The 14,041-nt window shown below is 33.9% G+C and overlaps 1 protein-coding gene across 3 annotated transcripts in view; it reads right to left on the bottom strand.

Moving 5' to 3' along the window:
* Nucleotides 1–730: 730 nt before the first annotated feature.
* The window catches only part of DECOY (decoy), a 108,958-nt gene continuing 95,647 nt past the window's right edge, over nt 731–14,041 (bottom strand). The window contains exons 6-7 of one of the 3 annotated variants that reach the window (XM_089792364.1): nt 1,745–1,907; nt 731–1,633 (exon numbers count right to left, since the gene is read on the bottom strand). In XM_089792364.1, the coding sequence (XP_089648490.1) occupies nt 1,758–1,907 (150 nt within the window). In that variant the 3' untranslated portion in view covers nt 731–1,633; nt 1,745–1,757. Of the gene's footprint in view, nt 1,634–1,744; nt 1,908–2,776; nt 2,888–14,041 lie in introns of those variants that run through there. The other 2 variants (XM_089792353.1, XM_089792371.1) reach the window with 2 other exon arrangements.

Here is a 14,041-nt window from a genome sequence, read left to right as displayed (position 1 = left end):
TTTCTAAAGGGATCAATATATCCTTGGGTTCCAAATCTTTAGACTTTCGATGTTTTTCCATAGTTGTGTAGAGAGTTGAATGTGTACTTTTATCTCAGCTTAGGATAAGAAAAAGCTAAACATTCCTATTTCTATTCATTTCACTTTCTAAGGCTCCAGATTATAATCTGCAACCACAGCATTGTTCAAAAATTATTTGTATGTCAATTTGTGACTTAGGAAGGTTTTGAGAAGTCTTCGAGTCTCCAAGAATTGATAGTGCATATGTATGAGGCCAAGGAACCCTTTAATTTCCTTGTGTTCTGATTTGTCCAGTAGTAATAAAGGATGTAACATTCATGCTCAATTCTGATATGATTGTGAATGGAAATATTGATTTTCAACCCAATTATTTGTGCATTGCTTTCTTTTATTTTCAGTTCCATATGCATATGACCTATAAAATGCAAACCACAATTATATTCCATCATTTTTTTAAATGGTAACTCAAAAAATTAGGGTTCCATCAGGTGTAACTTTAAAAAAATTTAATTATTTAGATGACCTTAAACAATGATGTTTATACAAGTCTTTGAATATAACTCAATAAGCCTTGAGCTCTAGTAATTGAAATAAATAAAAATAAAAGACTTCTAAAATGCTGATTCCAAATTAATCTCTAAAAACGATAACAGTTTTGAATTGAAGACATTATTTATGACATTGTGACTATAAATAGCATTTCTGAGTCTAAACAAAAAGACTGAAATTGTATAATTGAACAATTTTTCAATGGGTCAAAAATACGTCCCACAAAAAGTTAAACAGTCAACCTTCTCATACCCAAAGAATTCAAAACATATCATTTTTTTAAAAGAACTTCAGATGCAAATCCTTGAAGCCTTTCTTTCTCCAATTTAATACTGCAACGAACTCTTGACATTTAAGTTAAAAAAATAAAAACTACTTTTGAACCCTGTTTTGGATTTTGATTCATATTTGGAACACACAAAAAAAATTATTTCACTCGTACAATTTTATGAACCCTTTTAAATTTAGCATTCTGTTTCCCAAGTAAAGATGCATGTTTCACCTAGTCATTAAATCCAGGAGGGAGGAGTTTGCCCTTTCCTCAGAAAGAAATCATGCAGATAGTTTATACTAGGGCCTCTTGTCTCTGTATGATTAGACGAAAAGGCTAAAAGAAATCAAAACTGGTGTAATACTCTCTCTTTACACTCGCTATTTCAGCATCCCAACAACAGCAAAAATACACCAAAACGCCACTTCAAATTAAGGCATATTCTCAAAATGGGTTTGCCATACAATTAAGCCAGAAATCGTTCTCCCTCAGAGTTGGATTTAGTTCACTCGAGATATATTTTATCGAGTGAACCTACAACAAAGCAAAGAACACACAAATAAAAACAAAATTGAGTCAGTTTAAAATGTCAGAACCTATAAAATGATAACTTGCTAGCAATTTTGAATAACCTAATGCTAAGGAAGCATTAATATCATCAAATGTGACGCCTGCACATTCCAACACAACCCAGCATTATGTGATGTTGCTATTATTCAGGCAAAACACCTTTGAAAAGGTATTATTCTTTTGATGTGCCATGCAGCCCACAGGATGATAGTTATCTTCCACCTAGTGATATGACATGCATATAAATATGTAGCACATAAAAATAGAGATGCCTGAGAGCCTTATACATAGAAAAAAGAAAAAACATTTTTGGAAAGCATGAGTAATTCTTACCTTCAATATGAATTTAATGGATCAGCATTTTCTTTAAATATTCTTGTTCTTCCGTATCAAAATATTCCAGCAGTTCATCTTTACTCAGCCAGAGAAAATCATCGCACTTTCTAATATCATAGCTTTTCTGGTAGTCAATTACTTGTGCTTTGGAAAAAAAGCGCTGATTCTCAAAATGAAAAATGAAACAAGAAAACAATCATAACCCAAAAACTTACTAGGTTGTTAACAGATTATTATTATAAAAAAGGTACATTGAAATGGATAATAAATGTGTAAATGAAGTGAACTCAAAGTAGATTGTTAGTTCTTCTACTACTCAAGTTAAAATTATAGTAAAACTCCAATTCACTAAGTTTATAACATTTTTGTTGATGCCAATTCTTCTAATTAATATGTATTCAGAGCTTGTACTTGTTTTTTGGTCTATGATATGTATTAAACTTAAACTTTGAATTATACATGATGAAAATCAGTAACATATATGTGGCCATATTGCATTGCCTACTACCCCAATGGATGAATTCTAACACAGACGACAAGTGAAAACAAAGCTAAAGCTATGAATGCAATGCTAAGCAGTCTAACAGAACCAGAATTTTGTCACATTCGAGCATTGCACTGTAAATGTTAGTGTATATTTAGTTGGATAAAAGTCATTGAAGATATATAGATAAATTATTATCACAATCTTAATCATAATAAGCAAACGTTATTGATAACTAATGAGAGTTAAAGAGACATGTCTCTATAGAGATATGCCTCTTAATATCATATACATATGCATTGAGAAGTTAATTTGGGAAACACAGAAATTACAAACAGTGTTTGTACATTTACAGAAATCATTTTTTCCACATGGTATCAAAGCAGTGATCTTTCCCACGGGCTTGTGAAATTTGGAGACATTGGAAATTAAATTCTGAAGAGACCATAACCAATGAAATCTATTATGCGAATGGACTACAACATCTCCAGTTATGGACCTGTTCCCTAAGCAGCAACATAATTATCTGTATAAGTTTCCAAGCCTACATGTATATGTGTTCACAGGTCTAAGCTTCCTTTTACACCTTTGCCAGCACTCTTTTCACTTGTGCCAAAATGAGATTTATGAAAATGGTGTAAGCATCTGTTAATGCTCTGCAGAGTATATATAGAAAATATGAATGCATCAACAAGGCATAAAAACTATTTTGCAGCCCACCTCAAGAAACACCATAAATGACCACAGAACTTGCACAAAATGAACTTTGGCAAAAAAAAAAAAAGCTTTAAGAGACTTTTAATACATGTGATTGGCAGGTGTTTTGCCAGGTTCTGCAATCTTGATTGGCAGGTGTTTTGCCAGGTTCTACAATCTCTTTCTGTGCACAAATGGAAGTGTTGAAACACGAGAACGCCATAATAAAATGCAAGTGAAAGGCCCAGCGAGCCAGCTTTCGTCTTGTTCAATGCTTCAATTATCTATCATCTGAGATGAAATGACTGAAAACAGTGATCCAGATGTTTATTTTTACTGATGTCTGGTGTGATAAAAAAGTTTCTCAATTAGAATCTACAAAGAGATATGAACTCATACAGAGAGCTCCAGGAAATCTGCAGGCCTTTCAAATCAATTTTGCAATTGTTTTGTATGCATTAATGTGATTAACTTATGATTAGATGCTGTAACTCATTCCTTTCATACTTTGACTAACTTGGTAGGTGATCCATTTGTATTCAACGTAAATTGAGATGGCCCCCGAGACAAGGCACATAAGTATCATAGGGTACATGGAGTACATCCCTGCTGTGTGTTTATATTGTGACGTCAGCAGAAGGGTCCTACGGTAATAATAAAGTGTAAGCACATACACATAACTAAGGTAAAGTATAGGAAAAGGGAGATTGATATTAAGAGGGAGTCTTGACACTTCATCAGAGGAAACCTTGAAAGAGAGGGAGCAATAGAGAATATGGTTTAGTCAGCTTTTGATGATCTTTGTTGTATTGATTCAGAGGGACTAGACCATGTTGAGATGTTATGAGACTCAAAATTGCATTCCCATTTTGAGTACTATTTGAAAATTTTGAGTCATTTTGAGCTTTACAAACGCATTTTCTTGCTTGTGTACCCGACTATCGTTTTCAAGCCTAAGAGATGTTTTATGTTTCTAACACCTTGCATTCAGCATATCCTGTAATGTCCCCGTTTTGGTGGTAATTTGATTTAATTAATTTAATTAATTAAGTTGTCCAAAATAATGAATATTTTATGAGGATGACTAATTAATTATTTTAATTAAATAAATAAGTGGTATTAAGTTAATTATCTATTAAGTTATCAAATAAAATAAATATTAAAAAGGTAACTTTATATTTAATTAATTTAATAAAGTGACTTGAAAAATATCTTATAAAGTCACTTAATAAATAAAATAAAAATAATGTTCTAGAAGTTTTTGGAGAAAGTGGAGAAAAAGAATAAATAGGCATCCTGGGCTTCATTCTCATCATCCAGTTTTTATCATTTCTCTTGACATCAGATTGTAAATACAATCACATGGTCTATTGTGAAGCCAAGGGTTTCAAATAGTCTATTGGTCTTTGGGAATGATACCTCCCAATAGATCACATAACTGAGGAAGTGAAAGATCTTCTGAAGGGTTGCACTTTGGAAGTGGTATTCAACCATTTCAAGTTGAGCTTAATTTGTATACTCAGACTACCTAAGGGTTTGAGTTTTTGAAAGCAGATATGAAAAAGCAGTCCAAAAAAATTCTCCAAAATAATGAATATTTTATGAGGATGATTAATTTTTTTTTTTTTTTTTTTGTTTTTTAAAAAGGGTAAACACTTTGACTTGGAGCTATGAACCAGTGAGGGCACAAACGGGGGACCTCATCCCCATTAGATTTGAACCTTAATGGCTAGGATAACAACTCAACAACTTAACCATCACGACATGCCACTATTGGCAATTAATTATTTTAATTAAATAAATAAGTGGTATTAAGTTAATTATCTATAAAGTTATCAAATAAAATAAATATTAAAAAGGTAACTTTATATTTAATTAATTTAATAAATTGACTTGAAAAAATATTTTATAAAGTCACTTAATAAATAAAATAAAAATAATGTTCTAGAAGTTTCTGAAGAAAGTGGAGAAAAAGAATAAATAGGCATCCTGGGCTTCATTCTCATCCTCCAGTTTTTATCATTTCTCTTGACATCATATTGTGAATACAATCACATGGTCTATTGTAAAGCCAAGGGTTTCAGATAGTCTATTGGTCTTTGGGAACGATACCTTCCAGTAGATCACATAACTAAGGAAGTGAAAGATTTTCTGAAGGGTTGCACTTTGGAAGTGGTATTCAGCCATTTCAAGTTGAGCTTAATTTGTATACTCAAACTACCTGAGGGTTTGAGTTTTTGAAAGCAGATCCGAAAAAGCAAATCCGAGAAAATAGTTTGAAAAAGCATATCCGAAAAAAGCAGATGAAAAAGCAAAGCAGAAAGGCAGCATTGGAAAAATTTATTACAGCCATCTACAATCAGGTTCCTTTGGATATTACATGCATTGTTCTTATCATTTAAATGCATATTAGGAGGTTAGGCTGTAGGTGAAAGTTGTAACAGAATTAAGCATTATTCTTGCAGATGTAAGCCAAAAGTTTTAGCCATTTCATACTAGCATTGTAGTTAGCATTTTATGTGCAATAAATGAGACATAATTTGCTGGTCTGATATAGTGTAATTGAATATGTATTTATCATTCATGATCAGCTTATTAGTTTGCATGCCAATTGTTTGACAAAATGTCAATTGGCTGTAGGTTTCTTTTGTTGATATAAAAAATGTTATAATTATGCATATCAAGTGTTTGTATTAATGCCACTTGGCTATAAGTGCATTAATGTCATCGTAGGTTGCATCCAAAGTGTTTGTCATAATTACTAGTTGCTGTAGCTGCATATTGCAAGTAGTTTCAGTCACATATATGCATTGAATATTGTCAAAATAAGTTGCACATTCATGTTAGGTCATTGTTTAGTCAACTCAGAGTCTTCTTGTAAGCGTTCTTATTGATGCTAAGTGAAGGAAAGAGCCATAAAGCAAACTGAAATTTTATCAGTCATATGACCCTTGTATGCAAAGTGTCTTCTTGAACCTTTATCAGCATTTTGGGATCAAATTTGAGCAAGGTCACCACATATCCATTCGTCCTATAATGATAAATTGTCATTCCGAGTCATTTTGTGAAGTTCCGTTTTGAGCAATGCTCAGATCTGCATTTTTTCTCGAGTGTCAAACAGCAATAGGAAGCCTAGTTTGCATTTGAATATCTTATACCTAGTTATGTTTCATGACTTGCCACTTTGGAAGTGTCTAGTACGCATATCAATGAACCTATGTTTCAATCTTCAAGTCGTTTTGATATATTTTGATTAAGTTTTTAATCCCTCAAAGTTAGTTGTTTACTATTGTCATGCTGATGTAAATTGTCCTGAATTCCAGGAGGCCCTATTTGACTGATTATAACTTTGACCTAGTTGACCCTACTAAGAAAATTCTTTTTGCATTGCATTCTAGGAGTCAGAGACCTACTATGTTTCAAATTTGAGCCTATGATGAATCTGTTTGATTAGTTTTCAAACATGATTCTAAATACAATTTATAACTTTTACTAGTGTCAAGAATTGCAGATTGATCAGTACCCCATTTCGGAATGTCATAACTCTGAATTTGTGATAGGTAAGATCAAATGGTTTGTACCACTGTGTTCTACTCTAAAAATACATCGAGTGTGTCAATTTTTGAGTCTTGATTAATCCTTCTGCACACTTTCCCAGATCCATTAGATCTGCAAAAACCACAGTTTTGCTGATGTTTCTAGTTCTGAAATTCTGAGTACCTAACTTCGCATGCTTGCCAAATGCACCTTGTTATTCGTCATGAGCCCAAATCACAGATTTATATTCTCCTCATGACAGCAAACTAATGCCCTAGTTTTCAAGCCCCCAAGTATCCATTTGACACTTTTGCGAAGCTGAAACCGAACGCATTTTATGGTTTTCTAGCATGTTTGCAGGCAATTTTTTAGAAAGCAACTTTGACGATCAGTATCTTGTGACCCCGAAGTCGTCATGAGACAAAATCTAACAGGGTGCAAGAAAGCAGAACAAAGAATCAGCATGTCAGTTTTTAGAGCTCAATCAAGTGTTTTGGTCAGTTTTTAAGGCCAGTCAGAGGACCCCTTGGCATGAAAATCATAGTTTGTGAAAACAAGGTAAATGAGTTTTAAAGTTTTATTCAGTGCTCAAATTTGAATCGAGTCAGTGCCAAAATCTTAGTGGATCAATTCTAGGAATTAGGCATTTCAATTCAAAAAAAAAAGTTAGTCGAACCCACTTTAGGGCCTGACTGATTCTATCATATCAACATGCTATGAAGGACAAAATGTCTCAAAAGGTTAAAACGACCATGATCACCAAGTTTGCATTCATTTTACACATATTATCATTAGTTAGGATCCAACGAGTGTGTGGAATGAGGTACAAAGAAGTCCAAAGAGATATTGATTATTAATATGCTATTGTCAATATGGAAGTAGGTATTTTCAAAATGAGTTTCATCTCAAGGCAATGCAGCTTACAGTTTATAAATACTTTGAGCCTCTTGAGTAGATGAATGTAAGAAGAGATGTACAAGGATACAAATTAGACCAATATTATTTGTACTCCTGGCCATTCGGACTTTGGAGGGGAAATGGATGATACCTTTCAGTAGTGGAGAATCACTTTTCTAATTTGAAGAAAAGATATGGGTTTGTTTTAGCTATTGATTTAATTAATCAGAGGGGACCTAATTTAGACGGAAATGTTGCAAACTTTGTTGAAAGTGAACAGGTTTTGGAGGCAGATGGCAATAGACAGAATCCTAACGATATGTTGAATAGAATGAAAGCTTGTAGCTATCCTTTGTGTGTAAGCCAGGTAGCGTAATGGGATGAGTTACTATTGGCTTCAGCATTTCATAATATTTTGGATCATATAATGATGCCCAAATTACTAGCAAGAGTAAATGAAGAGCTTTCTTAGCATTACCTTCTCCATTCCCGCTCGAAAAAGGGCTATTACTCTATTTTCATGATTGCAGCAAAGGTTGGAGGGAAGAAATGGTGGAAACCAAGGCAATCTCTAGTTGAGCGGTTAAATTGCAAATCTTTTAAAATTTGATGTGTTGAGTGAGCGGTTCAATTGATATATCTCGTATATCTTTTTAAAAACTAGGACCTTCCAAACAGCCAGCTCGTGAGTTCCACGGCATGAAGGAGCAAAGCTCCATGCAAGAAAAAATCATTGGGAGATGATGCTACCAAAATGAAACTCCATTCTGTCCACACCCTTCCCCAATTTAGTTGTTGTCCACGGCAGATGCAAGAAGCAGTTTGCTTTGTCCATTTTCTAGCTGCCATTGTTGTTCAATGCACAGGGAAGTGATCGCAAGGATTTTGGATGTCTTTGGAGTTGGATTCTCTTCCCCACATAGGAGGACAAATTAAAAAATGTACAGGCCGAGTGCATGGAGTACCTTTGGTGCATGCACCGAGGCTATACCTTGGCCTTCTCCCCTTTCTCTGCTACCATGGCTACTGCTCCAGCTAATGCCACCATTAATGTGCCCCTCCAAGACCAAACTTGGCCATTGTTGCACCTAAAGAATCTTGAACAAATCGACTATGAGAGAATAAGGAAGGATTTCCTCCAAATCGGTAGAGGGTCATCTTCACCGGCAAATGGCTCGAGGATTGGCACACTTTGGCAAATTACAATGCACAACGGCTTTTGACCCTTCACCTGGCTTTCCATCTTAGTTTTCAAATATGGAGATATCCCACATATAGCGGATGAGTGAATTTTAACCTTTTTTAATATCCCATTTTTCAATGTTATCTTGTCTTTGAGGGACCTGCCTTTTAAGGCAAGAGTTGCTCGTCTGTGGAGGGGCCCATTGTGTGGGGCTAGCTAGAGGCAAAGTCAAATAAGGTTTGACTAATTAATCACACCCAAACATGGAGTGCCACGTGGCGGATTGTGGGGGGATCTCATAAGGTCGTAAGGCAAAGCAAGGAGATTTACGATCTCACGATCAGCATGAGATCTGATCGTGAGATCGTAAGAGGTAGATATTAGAGTGGAGATGCTACGATATTCTTGTACGTTCGAAGGAAGAGGAATATGAAGCTATGATATTACAAGACTGTCATAAGATCAGAGATTAAGGAAGATAGGTAATACAATGTCACAACAAACACAGGAATCGTAAGATTGCCAAGGTAAAGTATTAGTCTTAAAATCATACGATCAGCGTACGATCAGAAGGGAAGATTTATAAGATTCAAAAAATTCAAATGTTGTGCAAATGCTGTATAAGGAAATGTGGGGCCCAGCTAGGTCAACTGGCAAATGAGAATTTGACAAATGGTAGAGGAAAGGTTAAAAATTGAAACTAAACAAAATATTCATATTCAATTATCTTCCAAACTGAGCGTACATTCTAAAATTGAAAATTTGAGACAAATTTGATGATATCGTATATTTTCAACTATATAGTCATTTAAATTTTTCATTTTATTGCTCAGTTCATGGCCCGGGGCTTGGTTTTTCAAATCGACTTCAGCAGCACCATTTTTATCAGAAATATGCAGTATTATATACCACCAGAACCAGGAGAAGTTAAATTCTTCATTTCTACAGTCAGATTTTGCACAGGTCTTCAATGGCAGAGGATACAAGCAAATTTATGATTTCAGGGCATTCTCAGTACATATGTAGATTTGTTGTTTCAAACGGAATACAGTTAGGATTAGATCAGATGCACTAGTGACAATCAAGGATGAAATGATTGATTTAAAGGCAAATGCAGAGGATAAGATTTTTCTTGGCAAAGGCAGTTGGATTTTCACGGCAAGGGCAGATGAAGACAAGCAAGATCAGATTGAAAGATCTGCACTTTCTAGATGCGTATCAGATTTTCCTTCAGATATTCTGCAAACAACATTAATGACTTTGATTGTCAATAGAGGAGAAAGGAGATGAGTTCAATAGCAACAGAAAGAAGAGTTTCAGCAGGAAACATGTCAATATCAGAATCTAATCTGGGAGCCTTCTTCTTCTCTATCTATTCATTCCCTTTTCTCATTATAGGGGTTCCAATTTTGGAAATTCTTTCATTGCTGTGTGACCACTCCGTTAGTTCCAGTTTGATGATTTCTTCCATAACTGTGATTCCACATTTGTTCAGTGCTTTCTCTATTATGAACAACACTATCGTAGTGCTTTTGAAGCATTTAAGTTATACAGTCATCCTTTGTGTATCCTCTGAGTTTTTGCATACCATGATGTATTGATTTTATGGAAATGAATATAAAGATTTATTTGAAGGTTCATTATGAATTTGTCTCATTTTTATGGGTTTGTAGTTTTCTGTTGATATATGCCCAAAGTGCATATTGTCCACTTGCAACTTTGTTTTTAAAGTTGTATGCCACTGTGTATCTTGATGTTGGGTCAAGGACTTGAGTAATTTGCTTGATACGCATTGATAGAATTGCAGGGATCATAGGAGGATCTGATAAGTATGAATTTCGTTCGAAGATTGATATCTATTTGCAAGGTAGATAAATAGATCAGATATCTGAATATATGAGTATAGTTTGGTATCCATTTGTGTGTTCTGACTTAGTTTATGCCCAGTGGATAAGGGACTGATCAGCTTGGAAATTGCATGTTCTTGTTGTTGCATACTTGGGTTATGTTGATTCAAATCTTTAATCGAATATCTTTTCCCATTTATGTTTAAGAGTTGAAAAAAAGTTTCCCTCACTTGTTTTATCAGATTCATGTGTCCTATTATTAGCTATTTCATGTACATGAATTTTTCCATTAACATAGAAGATTCAAGGGTTTTTATCTGTTTTATAAATTCATTTATTTGCTTTTACACTAGTACCATATAAAGAATCTAAGGTCCACCCACCTAGGTTTTGTAGAGCCTAAAGGAGAGTATAGCCTTTTAGTTGGCCCTCGTGTCCAAATAAGTGCATTGAACATGGGAATTAGATGCCCCTAGGTGTATGTGTTCTTATAATTGGGTTATTCAAAAACTATTAATTCATAAGCCAACAAGATGGATTCTCTAGAAATTGTAACAGTCAAAGGAATTATATTCCTGCTTCTGGGTAAGATTATGTGTGAGTTTTTGCATCAAAGTTTCAGATCATAATCAATGATCCATCATCAGGATGAGAGTGCTTTGGTCACATTCTTAGCACTCTCATCCTGATGATGGATCATTGAGTATGATCCAAAACATTGATGCAAAAACTCACACACAATCTTACCCAAAAGCAGGAATATAATATCTTGGATTGTGGAAATTTGTTATCGTTATTCAAAGGAATATAAATCATGAGTGTTATTTTATGATTATTTGGGCCTGCTCCATGTATACATCATGAGTAAGTAACAACTTCTAAATGATTATCACTTGTATTTATTAAAGTTATTGGAAGGTGATGATTTTTCAATAACTTACCTTCTATTGTGGTGGACATTTTATGATGTTTGAGGCAGATCATGATCGATGATAACTTGCATGGTGGATTAAGTTCCTTAAATAGAACATGGCCTTCTATTGTGATGGACATAGTATGGTGTCTAAGCAGATCACGAAAGATGACTATCTTGCATGGTGGATTAAGTTCCTTAAACAGACCATGAATGTTTTTATGGTAAGTATCATTGAGGATACGTGTGCACATACCTTATGAACATTTTGAGTACTTGGTGAATGTTATGCAACTTGATGTTTAGAAGGCCATTACTATGAGTACTTGGTGAATGTCATATGACTTGATGTTCAGGAGGCCATTACTTTGAATACTTGGTGAATATTTTGCAACTTGACGTTCAAGAGGCCACTACGCAAAAAATACTTGGTGAATGTCATGTGACTTGACATTCAGGAGGCCATTACTCTTAATATCATGAGATGATATCTAAATGGTGGATATACCTGTCATTCCTAATATTATGTTGAGGTAATATATGTTCTTCTGTTTATCCTCCCTAATTAAGAGGAAGTGTTAATGTTAGTGTAGTTTTAGTCAAATAAAACTCTTTGAATATATATATATATATATATATATATATATATATATATATATATATATATATATATATATATAATTTATTATCACCTTCTTAATCATACTAAGCAAATGTTATTGATAATTGATGAGAGTTATAGAGACGTGTCTATAGAGACATGCCTCTTAATGTCATATGCATATGCATTGAGAAGTTATTTTGTGAAACACAAAAATTACAAACAGTGTTTGTACATTTACATTTACAGAAATCATTTTTTCAACATGCACAATGGCAAAAGAGATGTAGGGTAAGCTTCAAATGAATTATACATATCTGTTAGTGTAGTTTTAGTAGGATAAAACTCATTGAAGATATATTTTTTCAACATGCACAATGGCAAAAGAGATGTAGGGTAAGTTTCAAATGACTTATACATATCTGTTAGTGTAATTTTAGTAGGATAAAACTCATTGAAGATATATATATAAAATCACATTCTTAATCGTAATTAGCAAATGTTATTGATAACTAATGAGAGTTAAAGAGACATGTGTCTATAGAGACATGCCTCTTAATGTCATATACATATGCATTGAGAAGTTAATTTGTGAAACACAAAAATTACATACAGTGTTTGTACATTTACAGAAATCATTTTTTCAACATGCACTTTGGCAAAAGAGATGTAGGGTAAGCTTCAAATGACTTATGAAGGAGACTAAAAAAGGCCCAACTCCAAACCCAAATGAGATAGTTTGAAAGTTTGAAGTCGAAGGATGAGAGATTGGTGCTGCCTATTTCCTCTGCATAGATGAAATCATAAATACCATCCTTGATCTTGGAGAAAAGATTGAGGATGAAGTAATTGTGTGTGACGTATTGAGATGTTTTCTTACGAGCTTTGAACAAAAAATTTATGCCATTGAAGAAATGAAGGATCTTGACACTTTAAATTTTGATGAGTTGCATCACATCTCCCTGTATATGAAATGAGGGCTCAGAAGTCACAACATCAAAATGAGAAGCCACCTTCAAAGTGTCAAGAAGGATGAAGAATGAAGGACCCATATCAAATGATGAGGGACAAGCAAATTTTGTAAGGAAATTCCATAAAGGATCTATCAAGAACAAGGGTAAGTACACTCATATGCTTCAATTGTGGCAATGTACGTCAATTTCCTGCCAAATGTTCACAAATTAAGTGATAGCAGCAAAGAGGAAGAGACTACAGCAAGGAAAAAGGAAAGAAGAGAATATATCAAAAAAAGGTGCACTTGAAGGAGGCATGAGAAAGTAGAGAACTTCCATAAGAAGGGCTTATATGTTCAAGAAAGCCATAGTTCATCACAGGAAAATGATGAAAGATTGGCTGAAAGTGATAAAAGTATAAATTTTGTTTATGATCATACGAACAAAAGAAGATTGCAAGGAAAAGATGAAGAAATGGAAGAAAGGGAGCCCAAAGGAGAAGATACATTAGTAGATATAGAGGAAGTCTTAGAATATTATAGCATTCTTTAGTGGTCATCTTAGTTGGACTTTAGCTTATTAGGTAGTTTCTATTTCTGTCCTTAGTTCACGAATGTTTCTTTAGAAACATCATCTTTGTGAATCTCTATAAGGAGCATTCATCTAATTTATTTAATACAACTACAAAACAATTGATTTACCGTAACATGATATCAGAGCGGGTCCATGGGATTTCATAAAATTTGGTGGATTCAAACCTATATTGATTTGGATTTTTTTCCAGATATTTGTTTTTCAGTTTTTTTGAAATAAAAATCATTTGAGGTATTTATGAAATTTGTGGTTTGCCTTTGAAGATTGTTGCTGTAATCGCAAACCTAGTTGAGGGTTTCGATTTTGCAATTTCTTGGCTCGGGCAAAAGTCTCTAATTTTCAAAGGTTACATTGAGTTGCATGTTCTTGCATGTACAGTTTTAGCATGTAAAGTCTCATATTTTTTTGCATGAAGATTTCTTTGATGGGTTTTCATATTTTCTCCCTTATAAATTTTCTAATGGGTTTTCAAAAAAAAAAATTCCCTTCAAAAAATTCTGATGGGTTTTCATAATTTTTTTTCCCCTTGAAAAAACATTTCTAATGGGTTTCATAATTTTCCCCTTACAAAACATTTTAATGGCTTTTC

The sequence above is a fragment of the Cupressus sempervirens genome, chromosome 1 (assembly GCF_028749045.1).
Source record: "Cupressus sempervirens isolate cs-2001-9-10 chromosome 1, ASM2874904v1, whole genome shotgun sequence".
Classification (NCBI taxonomy): Eukaryota; Viridiplantae; Streptophyta; class Pinopsida; order Cupressales; family Cupressaceae; genus Cupressus; species Cupressus sempervirens.
Note: the sequence above shows the minus strand (reverse complement) of the source record. Positions and strands in the feature narration are given on the sequence as shown.